Source organism: Microtus pennsylvanicus, chromosome 13 (genome assembly GCF_037038515.1).
Source record: "Microtus pennsylvanicus isolate mMicPen1 chromosome 13, mMicPen1.hap1, whole genome shotgun sequence".
In the NCBI taxonomy this organism is placed as follows: Eukaryota; Metazoa; Chordata; class Mammalia; order Rodentia; family Cricetidae; genus Microtus; species Microtus pennsylvanicus.
Genome location: NC_134591.1, coordinates 822,659 through 842,543, shown reverse-complemented (window position 1 = coordinate 842,543; position 19,885 = coordinate 822,659). Strand labels below are relative to the sequence as shown.

The 19,885-nt window shown below is 39.9% G+C and overlaps 1 protein-coding gene across 7 annotated transcripts in view; it reads left to right on the top strand.

Moving 5' to 3' along the window:
• LOC142833445 (protein farnesyltransferase/geranylgeranyltransferase type-1 subunit alpha-like) overlaps positions 1–13,704 on the top strand; it is a 28,990-nt gene extending 15,286 nt beyond the window's left edge. For 5 of the 7 annotated variants that reach the window (XR_012907408.1, XR_012907406.1, XM_075944856.1 and 2 more), the window contains 3 exons: positions 1,110–1,171; positions 7,794–7,886; positions 10,081–13,704. Coding sequence is in view for 4 of the 7 variants with exons in the window: in XM_075944856.1 (XP_075800971.1) it covers positions 1,110–1,171; positions 7,794–7,840 (109 nt within the window). In the remaining 3 variants the exon portion in view is untranslated. Of the gene's footprint in view, positions 1–1,109; positions 1,172–7,793; positions 7,887–8,667; positions 9,557–10,080 lie in introns of those variants that run through there. The other 2 variants (XM_075944860.1, XR_012907407.1) reach the window with 2 other exon arrangements.
• Positions 13,705–19,885: the final 6,181 nt, after the last annotated feature.

Here is a 19,885-nt window from a genome sequence, read left to right as displayed (position 1 = left end):
GGTTTCTGCATCAATAAAAGACAAGTCTCCTTCCTTTTAGTAACATTTACTTCAGAAGGAAAATCTTAGATATTCTTTTTTTTTCTCTCCAAAAATTTTGGAGGTACTTAGGGTATGATGCAAAGTGAAATCTTTTTATTTGTGTGTGTGTGTGTGTGTGTGTGTGTGTGTGTGTGTGTGTGTGTGTATGTGTGTGTGCCACATGTGGGCAGGTGTCTGCAGAGACCAAACACTTCAGACCCCCTAGAGCTGGGATAACACACATTTGTGAGCTGCCTAACGTGTGCTGGGAACCAAACTTGGGTTCTTAGGGAGAGTAGGAAGCAGTCTTAACCACCAGGCCATCTTTCCAGCCCTTCCATATAATTAAAAAAAACTTTTATTCTATGTCTACAAATATTTTCTGTGTATGTACCTGTGTGTCACATGCATGAAGTGCTTGGAGCAAACAAAGGAGGGCCTTAGGTCCCTGGGTCCCTGGGACTGGAGTTACAGATGTTTTTTTTGTTTTGGTGGTGGTGGGTTCGAGATAGGGTTTCTTTGTGGCTTTGGAGCCTATCTTGGAACTAGCTCTTTTAGACCAAACTGGCCTCAAACTCACAAGAGATCTGCCTGCCTCTGCCTCTCGAGTGTTGGGATCAAAGGTGTGCGCCACCACCAACTGGCCATCATTATCTTAACTGCTAAGCTGTCTCTCCAACCCCATTTCTTCTTTTGTGGGGAAGGGGCAGTGTCGAGACAGGCTGACAGGTGCATACTCAGGATTCTCTTATCTAGTTGGAGCTCTGGTGGTACCAGGAAACATTGGGAGGATCCAAGTGAATGCCTGACAGGAGAGAAATGGGAAAGTGCATGTCAGGTTCCACCCCGTGTTTCTAAAACCTTGTCTACTTGTTCTCTCTCTCTTTTTTTTTTTTTTTTTGGTTTTTCGAGACAGGGTTTCTCTGTGGTTTTGGAGCCTGTCCTGGAACTAGCTCTTGTAGACCAGGCTGGTCTTGGTCTTGAACTCACAGAGATCTGCCTGCCTCTGCCTCCCGAGTGCTGGGATTAAAGGCGTGCGCCACCACCGCCTGGCTTCTTCTTTTAAAATAATATTCTTTTCCTCACAGGTACACTCTGGAAAGGATCAAATTAGTACCACACAGTGAAAGTGTGTGGAACTACTTGAAAGGTAAGAGGCTGTTTTTGCTGGGTTTTCGTAAGAGAACCACCAGGCTGCTATGAGCAACATCATGGAATGTCCTCCATAAGAATGCCAAGGAATTTCCTATGTGGATACATCTAACAGTAGAAGCAAAGTATGCTCACAGTCCCCTGGCATTTTGCCCTCTGTTTTTCCCCTTTTCACTTCTGGGCACACATCAACAGTTTTTAGAGCAGTACACAGCAATGCTGATGTGTTATAATAGTATTAGTTCATTTTTTTCTCACCTGCTTGCATTTATTGCTGAATATTTTAAAAATTCTTTTTAACAGTTATTGATTCTTTGTGGATGTCATATCATGCATTTTCATACCACTCATCTCCCTGTCCCCTTGCATCTGCCCTGTAGTATGAGGTCCTGCTTGTTGGGGTGTCTATCCCGCCTGGTTCCCCAGCCCTTTAGTCATAGAGAACGTCACTCAGAGAGTCTACATTAGGTTATAAACTGATTGCCCCATTAGCTCAGGCTTCTTATTAGCTCTTATTGCTTATATTAACCCATTATCCTTATCTATGTTAGCCATTTGGCTCAGTACCTTTCTTAGCCATGCAGGTCACATCCTGCTTCTACAGTGGTCTGAGCAGGACTGTGGAGAAATGGGCCTCTTCCTTCCCAGCATTCTCCTGTTCTAATCGCCCTGCCTCTACTTCCTGTCTGGTTGACCCACCTATACTTCCTGCCTGGCCAATCAGCATTTATTTAAAACATGATTGACAGAATACAGACAATTCTCCCTTACCATTCCCCCCCCCTTTTTAAACATAGGAAAATATCTATAGTCCATTTTTTGGGAATGTGGGCATAGTGTTCCAGGCTACTTCCGGCTGGTTGGGAGCGCTGATAATCTTATGGGGACCTAAAGAAAATTTAAATTTTGATCAAGTCCTGACTGTAGTATCCTGTGAGTCTTGATCATCTCAGGCAGCAGTCTTGAATCCGTTCTGCATGTAGAACTCAGACATGCAGGCCATCTGTTCCTACCAGAGATTTTTCAGGTGGTCTTCTTTGATCGAACCTGACTTTTCTTAACTCAGAATGAATCCACAGTCTCTCAATTTCTGTGAAAACAATAGCAAAATCTCTTCTCCAAAGTAACATATCTTTTGACTTCAATTTTGAAGTCAAGGTATTTTTTAAAATACCTCATTTGGATTAACTTAGCAGCATTTGTGAAAATATTTTTTTTGCTCCTTCCTTACCATTTAAATAATTCAAAGAGAGCATAATAATATATAGTATCAAGATTTTGTTTCCAAAATTGTAGACTCAGGTTTGTATAAAAAGAAATTAAATCCTTTTTGTTTAAACAGAAAAAGGGGAAATGGTGTAGGAGGTTCTTTTGTCTCTGCGTTGCTTTCATTGGTTGATGAAAGAAACTGCCTTGGCCTTTTGATAGGGCAGTCTTAGGTAGGTGAAGTAGACAGAACTGAATGCTCAGAAGAAGGAAGCAGAGAGAGTTGCCATGAAGTTGCCAGGTCAGACATGCTGAAACTTTCCTGGTAAGCCACAAACTCGTGGTGACATACAGATTATTAGAAATGAGTTGAATCAAGATGTGAGTGTTAGCCAATAAGAGGCTAAAGCTTATTGGTCAAGCAGTAATTTAATTAATACACTTTCTGCGTGGTTATGTTGGGGGTTAAACTAGCTGGGCAACTGGGAGCCTGGCGGCTGGGACCAAAAGCAGGTCTGCTCCTCATACAACAACTTTAATTCAAAATAATATCAATCATTTAAACCTGATAAAATAGTTACCCTAAGACAATATTGTCCTGTAGGAAAGTTTTCTTTTAATTTTTACTTAACTGATTTAATTTGGTTCTGATCACTATCCTTAGTTGCATAGCTTGCACTGTTAAAACATGTATATAATCTGATTAGGGCTAGAGGGCAACCATGCTCCTACTCTGTCATTTAGATTTCAATGCCTTCACAAGGAAATAACATAGAAAAATAATTTAATCTTAAACTAGAGGGAGCTAGAGAGAAGGCCTAGTACATTTTAAAAAAGTCAAAAATAAGCTGTAGATGCCTATAACCCCAGCATTGTGGGGCAGATTCCAAGACCCTGCTGAACAACCAGCCTAACCAACAAGGTGAGCTTCTGATTCAATGAGATCAAGGCAATGATATAGAAAGTGACATAGGAACACACCCCATGATCTTCAGCTTAGTGTCATGCTTGCTGTGTGAGATATACTCACATGTATGTAACAGACAACTACACATACACACACAATAGAAAAATGAAATTCTTATATCAAAACTTATTAAAAATCCCTACACATCAATTCTGTAATTCTTGGAGAACGTACCATGATGGTGTGGTCCTGGTGGATCATCCAGTGACACATACTTAACAGCTGTCATTAAAATAGAATTGATCAAGGCATGGATAACAGTTAATTCATGTGAGAAACATAAAGTTATACCAAAGTGCGTCCTTTGGAAAGTGATGGTCAGATAAGTCAGACATTGTATTAATTGCTATTATGTAAGTCTAATTAAGTGTACACTTCCTTCAGTTCAGATATTAACAATCACAATAATCTTATCAGAAATTATACTTATACAAGTAAATACTTTTGTCTTTAAGTGTTTTAAACAATGCCTCTTTTTTCAGCTCTGAAATAACAAACATAAAATATAATGTCCTAATGAACTTTAACTTTCAACTTGACACAGACTAGAACAATGATTTTCCACCTTCCTAGTGTTATGGTCCTTTAATACAGTTTTCATTTTGTGGCAATCCCTAACCATAAAATTATTTTTGTTGCTAATTTATGACTCTAACTTTGCTACTGTTATGAATATAATAAAATATCTCTGTTTTCCAATAGTCTTAGGCAACCCATATAAAAGGATCATTTCATACCCCGCAAAGGGTTCAAAACCCACAGGTTGAGAACTTTTGGCCTAGAGTCACCTGATAAGGGAGTCTTTCTTAAGGATTACCAGATCAGATAGAACTGTGATATATGAGTGGGGCATTGTCTGTATTATTGATGTAGAAGAGCACAGTCCACTGTGAGTGCCACCATCCTTAGACAAGAGGGCCATGAGATATATGAGCAAGCCTGCTGAGCACGAAGCTGATAAAGCAAGCAAGAAGCATTCTCCCAAGGCTTCTGCTTCAAATTCCTGTGTGTGTTCTTACCACAGTTTCCTTTAATGACATACATCCTTTAATGACACACTATAACTGAAATTGTAAGACAAATAAGCCCTTTCATTCCTTAAGTTGTTTTTGGTTCCTCTGCTTCAGGTCTTTCAAAAAAAGAAAATCATCTAAGTTTAAAACCTCCCCCCAATGAGAGACAAAAATGTGGCATTGATATGATTTGGGCAAATGGTAACAAACTGAAAGAACACTTTCACTGGAAATTAACCAGTGTTTAAAAATGTATGATTCTCTAAATTGTGGATCAGAGTTCTGTAAGGAGTGGAGGAAATCCCTCCAGTGAGTTAAGTCCTGAGCAAATTGTGTGGGAGGTTCTTCTGTATATGTGTTGCTTTTATTGGTTAATGAATAAAGAAGTTGTTTCTGTCAGTGGCTTAGCAGAATAGAGCTAGGCAAGGAAAACTAAACTGAATTCTGGGAGAAAGAAGGTGGAATCAAGGAGAAGCCCTGTAGCCCTGCCAGAGACAGATACCAGGACAAAACCTTGGTGGTAGGCCACATCCACGTGGCGATACACAGATTAGTGGAAATGGGTTGAATTATGATGTAAGAGCTAGCCAACAAGAAGCTAGAGCTTATAGGCCAAGCATGATTTAATTAATGCAGTTTTGTGTGGTTATTTCGGGGCTGAGCAGCCGGAAGGAGCCTCCTACAACAAGTGATAATGTGTTGTTGACATGCACCCAGCCATGTTGCTGACTCAGTGGCCCTAGGACCCATGAGAAGTTGCCAAAGCCATTACCTATATTGGCCAGGCTCTAGAAGAATGGCAATATTTTGCTCAGCAGTCTAAGTATTAGTGTTTATGAACAATTGATTATTGTGTACAAAACTAGCGACCATAGCTTCCTTTTCCAGAAGTTTACAGCCTCACCTACAGAGACCTTCTACTAAGACTAGGTAGCCCCTTTGCTTGTGCTGTACATAATGAACACACTGAGGTTCCTAGTTGAGGTGATAGCAGATTCCACCTAATCCCAGCTTTACTATACCTTTGTCTGTTGGTCCTTTCTTCATTCCCTCAGCACCCCATCCCCAGGTAAAAACAAAGTTCAAACTAATGAAATCTGGTGAAAGAAAATATTTATGCAGGTCTTAGTGTAGATTTTCTTCAGAGATAAAAGAAATATTACTAAGATAAAGGTAATGTGTTTCTTCAATAACAGAAACCGATTCATTTGGTATGATGCTGACAATGTGGCTATGATTCTCAGTGAATCCTATCTAGGGTACCATTTTGTTGATAATGTTTCATCAGCAGCAGCTCAGGCTGCAGAATGTGTGAGCTTTCCATATGAAACCCTTGATCCAGTTCTCTGCTGAGAACCCTGGATGAGGTTTCTGTGGAGTCTCCGTAAGAGGTTTTGTGTCAACTGTGAGAAGTATGAAACTTCTAGGAAAGGTTCCTTGAAGCATCCCTGGTAATAGGAGATCTGTGTTGTGTGGGAAGTCTATAAGGGGACCCGTCTCTGTAGGGTATCAGAGAGAAAAGTGTTCTTGTGAACAGCTCCATGGGAGGTCTCTATGGCAGTCTCTAACGTGCTCTCTGAATTACACCTGTGAGAGATGGGAAACATCACATGGATTTTCCAGGGTGGTGATTGGAATCTAAGAAAGATCTGTAGAGCACGGGGGAGGGTGGTCCCTGTGAGAGGTTTTGAGACTTGGGGAGTCTCTGGGGTTTTCTGAGCGAATTTGCTATTTGGGAACTCTGCCATCTGACTAGGGGGCATCTTTTGGAGAACTCGGGGTGTTCCTTGTATTTTGTGTTACGTGGTTTGTGAGCGGTATCTGTGGGTCCCTATTTGCTGGCTGAGACAGGTCTCTAGATAAGGTATATGTGAGCAGTATCTGTGGGTCCCTATTTGCTGGCTGAGACAGGTCTCTAGATAAGGTATATGTGGAAGTTTAAGTGTGGTGTCTGGGAATATATCTGTGTGAGAAGGGGTACAACTATGAAACTGAGGCCTCTGTGTGACTGAAAGGTCTGTGTGCAGTCTGTGTAGAGGCCTCTACAGGGGGTCTGTGAGATTTGTATATGAGCGCTTTCATAGAAATCTCCATGGTGCCTGTGTAGGTTGACATGAGGACTCAGCTATGTGAGGTTCCCATGGAAAGTCACTGTGAGAACTTTCAGATTACAAAGCAATGTGAGGCAGTGAGAGGTGTCCATGCTATCTCGTCTCTCTGGGAGGCTTCTGTGGATCTCTTTGATGACCTTGCTGAATCTTATGGAGGATGGAGAATCAACTTCTCCTGTCTGGTTCAACAGTGTAGCCAACGTATTGCCCTTTTCCTGATAAGAACCATGGGATCTTGGTCCAACTCCTCCACACTTCAGAAAACTCACCTCTTGGTGTCCTGAGAGAAGCTGGCAGCAGTCAGATATGACCTCTTCTGAGGTCAAGGTCCAGTCTGTATTACCCTCTTCTTAGTTTTTGCAGTCTGGAGACAACTATGCTTCAAGTTTCAGACCCTCCTGCTAGCCCCAGCTCCATTTTCACTGTTGGTCCCACCCTGGAGGATAACTTAGTTGTCCATCTTTAAGAGAAGGCTAGTTGCATCAGCACCTAGATCCCAGGGGCCTGTGATTACTATCCCTACCTGTAGGTGAGTACCAGCCTAATCCCATTTCTGTTGGCATCAGGATCAGTCTTGTGCAAGGTTCTCCTCCATGGGTTATGAGGTTTCTAAGCTGTGCCTATTCTGTGTTCTGTGTTTAGCACAGCGTGGAACATGTTCTCCGCATAAATAGGTCCTCCTCCTTCTAATTTTCTGTATGGACAGAGCCCACCCAGTAGGAAGGAATGCTAGAAGCAGAGAGTAGTGCATAGACCTCTCCTATATCCTTCTACACAGGGGAGGGGATACATTCTGACAAGGTACTGGCAATGCATACCCTTTCTGATTGTGTCTTTCCTATTGGTCTCTGAACTAAACAAGGACAAAGAGCTGAGGAAAACTTGCATGTGATCCCAAGCCATCCCCCCACCCTTTTTAAATTTCCATTTCTCTACTGATAGTAGTCCTGGAACTGTGTATACATGCAACAGACAAGATCTCAGGATCCTTGGTCTTGACTTCGATTGTGAAATCATCCTTTCTAGGATCAGAGATTTGATTATATTCAACCTTAAATTTATCTTCCCCTAATTATTTTTTTTAATTCCAATCTGGGCTAAGTTGGGCTTTTTGTTTGTGTGTTGGCTTCTCTAGGTCTGAGACCAAGGATCATAGATGGGATACAAGTGTGTGCAAGATGAATGAATCACTTGACCCCTAACAATCTCCTCCTCTTGGCTTTCAGATGGCAGGGAACAGTAAGGGTTCCTCATAGATAATGTGTTTATAGCACCTTCATGTTTCTCTCTCTGATTCCAAGGTTTTAATTTCTTTTTACACAGCCCTGAGTCTGCAATCCCCAACTCTCAATCATATCCCTCTTCATTAATCCAGAATGCTTCCCTGGACTGGAGTTAGCTGTGAGACAGATTAAGGTAAGTGAATGGTAGGGGTTATTCCTCTGGAGTAGACATGATCTTCAGTGGCATCCCTGAATGATCGATCATCTTGACCTGGGAGGTGCTTTCCTCTGCTGTTGTAGAGCATGAGGAATGTAACGAGGTGCCTAGCAACGACTGACTTTTTCTTAAGGCTGTACTATTCCTACCTTTCCCCAGAGGCAGGTATCATCTCTTCTCTGCTAAGAAAGCTATGGGTCCCCATCCAAAGTCCTGGCTATTTTGTAACAAGGAAAGGTCTTTGACTCTCTCCCTGTCTGAAGAAGCACCAGGGAGAATTTTGAGACTTAAGATGCCTCTGTCTGCCTAGTCTTTGCAGTTGCATAAAGTTTAATATAAAAGTTGATATAAACAATGGAGCAGTGGAGTTGATATAAAGTATTGAAGCAGAAAGTGAGATGGAATTTTCTCAGTTTTTCTTATCCTGACATTTTTATGTGTGGGCAGATGTATGTGCAAGCAGACACACATATTTGCGTATATGTGTGTGTGTGTGTGTGTGTGTGTGTGTGTGTGTGTGTGTGTGTGTGTGGAAAGGCTAGGGGTCAGTGTTGGGTATCAGCTCTTTTTTTTCCTTTTTTGAGACAGTATCACTTAATGAGGCTGTATCTTGTTTATTTGAATAGTTAGCTAACCAGCAAGCCCCAGGGATCCTCTTGTCTTCCTCTCCCCAACATTGGGATTAAAAATACCATCGTGCTTAGTTTTCACATGTGTGATAAAGATCCAAACTCAGGTCTTTATTCTTTTGCATCAGGCATTTTACCAAGAGAACCATCTCCCTGGAGACTGGAAACTGTTTTGATGTCAAGAGTTTTTATGGAAGTGGGTTTGCACTATCTCTGCCAATCACCCATCCCCGTTTATCTTTGGTAGAAACCAAGGCCCATATGAAACATGGAACAGAGAGAAACCATCACTCTTTATTAAGGGGAAGATACATGTTTGGGTCTACATTAAATATCTTGAATATATTAACATGAAAAAAATAATTTTTACATGGACTAAGTTTTTTTTTTTCGATTTTACTTTCCTATAAGTAAAACCAAAGAGGAATTTTCTAGTTGTCGAAAGATAATTCTCTGAGCACAACAGTGCCCAGGACAGAAGAAATTGCAACTTGTAACAGTTGGCACTATTATTCCATGATGGGAAGGATACACTAGGTTAAAGGCTGTGTTAGGGGGCAAGACGCTGGGTTTCTGAGGGGTCTGTTGTTCATTGCTCAATTGTACATTTTTCTGAGATGGTCGATCCTTGATGTGCCTCTCCTTTGTAGAATACCTTTGGCAGGAGGAATTGCCTGGGTGGCTGGGTTCTCTTCTTTGCTCTGAGTAAGAGGCTGGCTTATAGCTATAAGAAGACTGAGGGGCGGGGAGTGGAGGAGTTTCCCTGTGCTGTTTTACCTTGGAAGCACAGAGTGTACGTTGCTTCATCATTTTCTTTTCTAACATCTGCCCAAGGGCTTTCGTAAGTTCCTGGGCTTCAGCAACATTTCTGTCCACATGTGGTTTCTTTTTGGCTGGCTTCTGTTGACTCTGGGCAGTAGCTGCTGTTATCTTACCTTTCTTAGGAGGAGATTCATGCCCTTTGATTGCCTTCTTGGGGTGAATCCATCGAAGAAAGTGGCTCACAAGTTTTTTGAAGGGGCTTTCTGGAGGAATCTGTGTGGGTTTTGGCCAGGGCTGATAATGTCTTTTAGTTTCCTCACCTTGGTAACTAGCCTCCAACATTTTGATTTGGCTCTTTGGTGAGACTCGATGCTTTGGAATACTGGGCTTCTGCTGCACCAGGCTCTTGTCCCCTCTTACCATTGCAATGGCACCTAACCGCTGGGATGCCAAAGTGTCTGCAGGAAGCAGTGTGCTCCTGCTATGCTCTGGAAGGAGCACAGCAGTGGTATAGACTTTTGGTTGGCTGGCCGATTCTGTCTCTACAGTTTGTCGAAACTCTCTAAAGTTATTTCCTGGTGACAGTGACCCTGCGTTCTTTAAGGCAGTAAAAGGTCTTCCTGGGTCTCTCTCTTTCTCTAAACAGTCCCACTGTGAGATGGTGTATCTGTGAATTTATGTTTGAGAGTTTGCTCTCTGATTTGGTTGGCAGGGCCTGTGAAGGCTCATGGTCAGCACCAGATGGAAATGCTCTCAGGGTTTTCTCGATATCCTTACAGGAAGGAGAGGAGACAAGGAGAAGACTCCCTAGTGATGGAGAAGAATCCTCAATTACCACCTCTCTCAACTGGCATGGTTTTCCTAGGAACCTGACTACCTCAACTGCTGAACTGGTCTCAGATACAGAGCTGGTTGAGGGTAGTGAGTCACACAGTGCAACGGGCAAGAACTCAGCTTTTTTCAGCTTAAAGAGATTTATGGGCTTGAGCATCTTGAGGGGTAGGCCCCACCTGTGCTTCACCCGAAAGCTTACAATATGTTTTTCCAACTGAATTCTGCTGGACAGACCATTCGGGGTATCCTGCCAAGACTGAATAAAATTTACTACAGGTTGCTCCGAGACAAGGGATTTTGTTGCATACTCCTTCCATAAGTTAAGAACTTAGCTGGACAGAGTCATACATTTTAGGGCACATTGCATGTCTTTAAATGTAGAGCAAGGGCCTTCCCTTTAACCGTGTAAAATCCTTGAAAATCCCTGTTTTTCATTACTGGACTGCATCCAAAACTGCCAAGTGCATTTCTTTCCTTTCATTCCTTTCTGTGTGTTTCTTTATCAACGTAGACTCGATGGAGTCAGCAGTAGTAACCATCCAACAGAAATGATATTTTTTTCCAAGATATCAGTCCATTACTTTTTAATTTAATCACTTTCTTGGCACATAGAAATATTAAGAAAGATTTGGGGCCAAAGGATCACACAAATAATCTTCAGGAAAATTTTTTTTAAAGATTTATTTATTTATTTGTTTGTTTGTTTTTATGTATATAGTACGGACCAGAAGAGGGCACCATGTCTCATTACAGATGGCTGTGAGCCACCATGTGGTTGCTGGGAATTGAACTCAGGACCTTTGGAAGAGCAGGCAAAGCTCTTAACCACTGAGCCATCTCTCCAGCCTATGAAATTTTTTTTTTTTGTTTTTTGAGACAGAGTTTCTTTGTAGCTTTGGAGCCTGTCCTGGAACTAAACTTTTGTAGACCAGGCTGATCTCAAACTCACAGAGATCCACCTAAATCTGCCCTCTGAGTGTTGGGATTAAAGGTGTGCGCCACCACCGCCCAGGGAAATTTCTATAAAGTCTTGTAAGCACTTGTAGTTTCCCAGCAAACAAAGGTCTCCTGATAGGGCCACAAGGAAGAGGTCCAGCTTGGTCTGGGGGAACAGAGCTAGATGAGGCTACGAAAGCTTATTGAGAGCAATCAGAATTTTTATATATTTATCAGAATCAGAAGTTAATGGCAATTTCTGGGTTCAATACAGTTGTGGTTTTATGAAGATTGTAGCCATGCAGGGAATACAAGTTCACTGTCTCAGACCAGTTGCCCTGTAAAGCTTCCAAGCTTCCTTGACTACTAAGGGATTATAAAGAGAAACACAAATTAGGCTGAATGCCTCTGTGAGTGAGTCCCTCAATCTGTCGGGAACTGGGAGTCACACTGTGCCCCAGTAGCCATTGCCTTAACCTGAAATCCTTGAGACACAGACCTCTCAGGAGGAATAGGCCAGATCAGCTCCTTATTTCCCTGTAGGGCATTTTGTCCACTAAAATCCTATGACCTCGACCTCCACTGCTTGCTATAACTCACAATATTCCAGTCTTTGAGGTCCTACAAAACAGTCAGTTATACTTTGTGTAGAGCTTTCCTTGACTTTTGCCATCTAAAGTCTTGATATCTTCAAAATTTTTCCAAGTCCATTGCAGCAACAAAATCACTTTTGAGGTACCATTTTTTGTTCCTACTTTCATCTCTGTTGCTGTGATTAAATTACCTAACCAAAAGGAACTCTGGTAATGAACAGATTTATTTGGTTGTTACTCCTAAGTCAGAGTCCACCACTGTGGGAGCTTAGGATCGAAACTCAAGTTAATCACTGAAGGCAAAATATGTGGAACCATTGTTGCCTAGTTTTCTCTTTTGCCTTGTCACTGTCTTGTGCTCAGCTAGCTCTCTTCATCAGCCCAGGCCCACTGGCTTAGAGACACTGCCAACTCAGGGGAAGATCTTCCAACATCAATCATCAATCAACACAATGTCTTTCAGACAGAGATCAGATATTCTGATCTAAGCACATGGCTAATTGATGTTCTCTCAGATGAACCTAGGTTTTGTCATGTTGACAGCTGAGGCTAATTAGCACACAGACACAATAACATATGAGAAGGTTTTAGAGAACCAATGTCAATGACTTAAGCAGTGTAGAAATTTAAGCTGAGCCCTCTCAGCCTCAGTGCCTTAGTGCTCCCTCCCTGGGAATCTAACAACTACACATGCACATACTGAAATGTTGGGAACTTTCCATTATATTCCTGAGTCCTTGTGAATGTTCTCCAAATAGAACTCAGTTATTGAATAGGGGCAAGATAACCCTTAGGTGTTGACTCCATTCCTGGTGTTTTAACTCAGTCCCTGGGAAATGGACAAAGTGACCCTCAGATGTTTCCTCTTACCTCATCTGATTAGGCAACTGCTCTCGAGCCAATTATTGGTAATAGTCTTTTAAATAAGGAATCATAATAGTTAAAAAAAAGAACCCCCAGACATCCCCCTTGTTTCTGTGGCTTTTTGCTTTAAAAATAGCCTGTAAGAGCTATTCAGGATCTTTCTGGCTTCTCGAATGCTGAAAGACCCTGTCATGACAGAATTAATAAAATCCTCATGCTTTTACATGGTGGTGTGAGAGATGGTCTCTTGTTGTGACTCTTCCTGGACTTAAAGGACAAACAGCAGCAAAATAGTCAAACCTGAAGAAAGCACCAAGATAAAAGCACAGACATGCTGGAAAATGCAAAGGGGCAAGCATCTAAGATCAATAAGAGAAAACTAAAACTATTTATCACAGAAACTATTTAAAAATGAACAATTAAGGATCAAATAGCATAAGCAATATTCTGAATACAAATTGGTCAATGTCTATAGTTTTCAAGAAAATGAATGTTGTAATAAAATTATGGTTCAAAAAATTAAAAATGTAGATGGTACCATTATAGAACATGACATAAACACAAATCTACTAATATATATATTATACATATAGACTAATATATATTATATACATATACATTATATATACATATATAATATGATATATATGTATACATGTCCATTAAACAAGAACTACAAGGTACTAATCAAAATCAAACTCCAAGAAATCAATGGCATCCTATACGCTCAAGTTCTCTCTTTTATCAATAATAGAAAATGGGTTGGGTGAGTAGGACTGTTCCAAAAAAATCACAAGATTCACTTGAAGTCTTCTGATGTTTTTACTTTGTAGAAAATAGCTTTGATTACTAAAACATCTCATTCTCTTATAATAAAATATAATGTGATTTAGAATCACTTAGATAACATTTTTTTTAACTACTGTTGGTGACTAAATCTAAATCTGCATCACAGTGAGGAAATGAAAACTTTTTAAAAGAAATTTCAAAAGAACAGATTTTTGAAGAAGCAGGGTAAATGTAAAGCAACTTGCTTTGCTCCAACTTTATGTCACAGACACATTTGAAAGCAAGGTTACTGCTATTTCTTGTGTATGTTTGTGTATGAGAGAGAATGTCTTGCATATGTATACAGGTGACATACAAAAAAATAAAAGGTTGTCAGATCTGTTGGATTGGGAATAGTAGAGATTTATTAACCTCTGTAGTAATAAGGAGCGGCGGGGCTGCGTCAATGAAATCAACAGATTGATATATGACACTCCCACATCAAACCTCCCACCTTGAGTGTAACTATCTGAACTCAGGTCATCCACAAAAAGAATATGTGCTGAGCCACTTGCCAAGACACATAAAACCTTTTATCCAATAAGTCAAGTCTATCTAAGATTCATAAAAACAAGAAAAACAAATCTTAAATAAATAAAGAAGTAAAGAAATGATCCTTTGGAAAATGCTGAATCAAAATTAAGATTTTGTCTGGTAAATTTCCATAATTAAATGAGTGGAATCCAATAACTTTGTCCAAAAATTTATAAGAGTAAAGCTGAATAGAAAGCTACATTCACAGTGGAAACACAAAGAATGCTCAAGGAGATTATATATTGATCATACCAACACTTTAGTAGCAAAGATTCAAATATGAAAATAGCAACAACTGGAAACACAGATATGGCAGTAAATGGAAAGAGGTAGGCATTGAGGATAAAAAAAAATGATCTCTTCACAGAAACTGTACCAATAAACAAAATTTAATAAACTGGTAACATAAGAGACTTTCTAAATAAAATTGCTGAAGGTCTACCATTTTAAAGAAAATGAATAATATAGTTAAATTACAGTCATACATTACAGAAAAAACAGATTCATATAATGACTTCTTTAGTTTCCACAAATGCACATCAATCAAGAATGTGCACAAAATTTGTGAAAGAATAAAGGGGTTGGAGAGAAACAAAGAACAAAAGCAGTGAAATATTGTCAAGTTTAAATCAAAAGACCAAAGAAAACTTAAGTAAGGAAAAATGTGAACTTGACCAGTGTTACCCAGCTGCCTTTGATAATATGTGAATAGAAATTATATAATCACAAACTTCACAACTTGCACAAAGTTTTTACAAAGTGATCCTTAAACAGTTATTTCTGACTCCTCAAGTTACTGATGTCTTCCAAAGAAAGAAGCCTCAGCTTTTTGTCAGCGAGGTTCTTGGCCAGCAAGGGAACCTGATCTTGTCCCGGGGGAACCATCACAGTGGAGAGTGTGTTCTTGACCCACGGCAGGAGCCCAGAAACAGAGCACTAAATTTCCCTGACCCCTTTCAATCCCCGGTCATTCGGCAGGGACTGCTCCCTTTTGCTGGGGCCTCTCTATCCCTAACCCACCCCAGTTTGCACCCAGGAACCTCCTCCCTTCTTCCTCCCTTCTGCAGGGCCACGGGATCCACCAGCTCAGCCTGTTTGGGTGCTGGGACAGGGTGCTGAGGGCAAGAAGCGGGTGGGAGTTCCTTTGCTTTAATAGCCTGCCTGCAGCAAGGTAGGCCTTTTGTCAGCGAGGTCCCTGGCCAGCAAGGGAACCTGATTCTGTTCCATAAGATCCATCAGATAGCATTTGAAGGAAAAGATGGGCAGGCGCCAAGGCAAGAATTCCTCCACCAATCTGAAAAACAACATGAAAACACCAGAACCCAGTGATCAGACAACAGAAGGTCTTGAACACCCTAATCCAAAAGAAGGGGAAACAAATTGACTTTATGAAAGCGATAGAGTCCCTTAAACAGAATGTAAAAAACGCCCTTATAGAAATGGATGAGAAGTATAACAAAAAGTTTGAAGAAATGAATAAATATGTAAATGATACCCTGGGAAACCAAGAAAAAATGATCAAACAGGTAATGGAAAGAGTTCAAGAATTGACAACTGAAATGGAGGCAAGAAAGAAAACACAAACCGAGGGCCGGCTGGACATGGAAAATCTAAGTCAATGAACAGAGACTACAGAAACAAGCATAACTAATAGAATACAAGAGATAGAAGAAAGAATCTCAGATTCTGAAGACACCATAGAGAAAATAAACGCACTGATCAAAGAAAACAGCAAATACAACAAATTCTCATCACAAAACATTTAGGAAATATGGGACACAATAAAAAGATCAACCTAAGAATAATAGGAAAGAAGAAGGAGAAGAATTACAGCTCAAAGGCCCAGAAAATATATTTAACAAAATTATGGAAGAAAACTTTCCCCATATAAAGCAAGATATTCCTATGAATATTCAAGAAGCATACAAAACACCAAATAGACTGGATCAAAAGAAACCGTCCCCTTGCCATATAATAATCAAAACACAAAACATACAGATTAAAGAAAAAATATTAAGAGCTGCAAAGGAAAAAGGTCAAGTAACTTATAAAGGTAATCTGATCAGACTTACACCTGACTTCTCTATGGAAACAATGAAAGCAAGAAGGTCCTGGATAAAGGTACTTCAGAAACTAAGAGACCATGGATGCAAACCCAGACTACTATACCCAGCCAAGCTATCATTCACTATCAATGGAGAAAACAAAATATTCCAGGATAAGAACAAATTTAAACAATACGTAGACACAAATGCAGCCTTGCAGAAAGTAATAGAAGGGAAATCACAACCCAAGGAATCCAAAATGGCCAACGCTGCCTACAGTAACTCAGACATCTAGAGACCCTTCACCAGCACAACTCGAAAAAAAGAAACACAAACTCTACTACCAAAAAATAATAACAACTGGAGTCAACAACCACTGGTCATTAATATCACTTAATATCAATGGACTCAATTCACCTATAAAAAGGCACAGTCTAAGAGACTGGATACGAAAACAGGATCCAACATTCTGCTGTTTACAAGAAACACCTCAACCACAAAGACAGATTTCTACTCAGAGTAAAGGGTTGGGAAAAGGTGTTTCAAGCAAATGGACCTAAGAAACAAGCGGGCGTGGCCATACTAATTTCTAACAAAACAGACTTCAAACTAAAATCAATCAGAAGTGATATGGATGGTCATTTTATACTCATAACAGGAACAATTCATCAGGATGAAGTCTCAATCCTGAATATCTATGACCCTAATATAAAAGCACCCACTTATGTAAAAGTAGAATTACTAGAACTCATGGCAGATATCAAACCACACACACTAATAGTAGGAGACTTCAACGCACCTCTCTCAACAATGGACAGGTTAATCATACAAAAATGAAGCAAATGGACTTAATAGACATCTATAGAACATTCCACCCAAATAGCAAAGAATATACCTTCTCTGCAGCTTGTGGAACCCTCTCGAAAATTGACCACATACTTGGTAACAAAGCAAACCTCCACAGATACAAAAAAAAATTTAGTAACCACCTGTGTCTTATCAGATCACCATGGATTAAAGTTAGAATTCAACAACAAGGCTACCCCCAGAAAGCCTACAAACTCGTGGAAACTGAACAGTCAACTACTGAACCACACCTGGGTCAAGGAAGAAATAAAGAAAGAAATTAAAGTCTTCCTTGAACTTAATAAAAATAAAGAGACAACATACTCAAACCTATTGGACACGATAAAAGCTGTGCTAAGAGAAAAGTTCATAGCACTAAGTGCCCACTTAAAGAAAATGGAGAAAGCACACTTTGGAGACTTAACAGCACACCTGAAAGTTCTAGGAAAAAAAAGAAGCAGACTCACTCAGGAGGAGTAGAAGACTAGAAATAATCAAACTGAGGGCTGAAATCAATAAAATAGAAACACAGAAAACAATCCAAAGATTCAATGAAACAAAAAGTTGGTTCTTGGAGAAAATCAACAAGATTCACAAACCCCTATCCAAACTAATCAAACGAAAGAGAGAGAACACGCAAATAAATAAGATCAGAAATGAAAAGGAGGACATAACCACAGACACAGAGGAAATTCAGAGAATCATTATATCTTACTACAAAGCCTGTATGCCACAAAACTGGAAAATGCAAAGGAAATGGACACTTTTTTAGATAAATACCATATACCAAAGTTAAACCAGGACCAGGTGAACAATCTAAATAGACCTGTTAGTCGCGAAGAATTAGAAGCTGTTATCAAAAACCTCCCTTCCAAAAAAAGCCCAGGACCAGATAGTTTCAATGCAGAATTTTACTAGAACTTCCAAGAAGAGCTAATACCTATACTCCTTAATGTATTTCACAATATAGAAAGAGAAGAGTCATTGCCAAATTCCTTTTATGAAACTACAGTTACCCTGATACCAAAACCACACCAAGACCCAACCAAGAAAGAGAATAACAGGCCTATTTCACTCATGAACATTGACAGAAAGATTCTCAGTAAAATACTGGCAAACTGAATCCAAGAACACATTAGAAAAATTATCCATTATGATCAAGTAGGCTTCATCCCAGACATGCAGGGCTGATTCAACATACACAAATCTAACAATATAATCCATCATATAAATAAACTGAAAGAAAAAACCATATGATCATTTCATTAGATGTTGAAAAACGCATTTGACAAAATTCAATATCCCTTTATGATAAAGGTCTTGGAGAGAATAGGGATACAAGGGTCATACCTAAATATAATAAAAGTATTTACAGCAAGCTGACAGCTATCCTCAAATTAAATGGAGAGAAACTCAAAGCCATTCCACTAAAATCAGGAATATGACAAAGCTGCCCACTTTCTCCATACCTCTTCAATATAGTGCTTGACGTTCTAGCAATAGCAATAAGACAACATAAGGGGATCAAGAGGATTCGAATTGGAAAGGAAGAAGTTAAACATTCGTCATTTGTAGATGATATGATAGTGTACATAAGCGACCCCAAAAACTCTACCAAAGAACTCCTACAGCTGATAAACACCTTTAGTAACATGGCAGGATACAAGATCAACTCCAAAAAATCAGTTTCCCTCATATACACTAAGGATAAGGAAGCAGAGAGGGAAATCAGAGAAGCATCACCTTTCACGATAGCCACAAATAGCATAAAATATCTTGGGGTAACTCTGACCAAGGAACCGAAAGATCTATTTGACAAGAACTTTAAGGCATTGAAGAAAGAAATTGAGGAGGATACCAGAATATGGAAGGAATTCCCTTGCTGTTGGATTGGGAGGATCAACATAATAAAAATGGCAATTCTCCCAAAAGCAATCTATAGATTCAATGCAATCCCCATTAAAATCCCATCAAAATTTTCACAGACTTTGAGAGGACAATAATCAGCTTTATATGGAAAAACAAAAGACCCAGGATAGCCAAAACAATCTTATACAGTAAAGGAACTTCTGGAGACATTACCATCCCTGACCTCAAACTCTATTACAGAGCTACAATATTGAAAACAGCTTGGTATTGGTATAAATACAGAGAAGTCGGCCAATGGAATAGAATAAACAACCCGGATTTTAACCCTCAATCCTATGAACACCTGATTTTCGATAAAGGAGCTAAAAGTATACAATGAGAGAAAGACAGCATCTTCAACAAATGGTGCTCGATAACTGGTTGTCAACCTGTAGAAGAATGAAAATAGATTCATATCTATCACCATGCACAAAACTCAAGTCCAAATGAATTAAAGACCTCAATATCAGTCTGAACTCACTGAACCTGATAGAATAGAAAGTGAAAAGTACTCTACAACATATGGTCACAGGAGACCACTTCCTACATATAACCCCAGAAGCACAGACATTAAGAGCAACATTGAATAAATGGGACCTCCTGAAACTGAGAAGCTTCTGTAAAACCAAGGACACTGTCACTAAGACAAAAAGGCAACCCACTGACTGGGAGAAGATCTTCACCAACCCTGCAACAGACAAAGGTCTGATCTCCAAAATATATAAAGAACTCAAGAAACTAGACTTTAAAATGCTAATTAACCCATTTATAAAATGGGGCACTGAGTGGAACAGAGAATTCTCAACAGAAGAAGTTCAAATGGCCAAAAGACACTTATGTCAGGCTCAACCTCCTTAGCGATCAGGGAAATGCAAATCAAAACAACTTTGAGATACCATCTCACACCTGTCAGAATGGCTAAAATCAAAAACACCAATGATAGCCTTTGATGGCGAGGATGTAGAGTAAGGGGTACACTCATCCATTGCTGGTGGGAATGCAAACATGTGCAACCATTTGGAAAGCAGTGTGGCAGTTTCTCAGGAAATTTAGCACCAACCTACCCCTGGACCCAGCAATACCACTCCTGGGAATATACCCAAGAAATGCCCTATCATACTACAAAAGTATTTGTTCAACTATGTTCATAGCAGCATTATTTGTTATTGCCAGAACCTTGAAACAACTTAGATGTC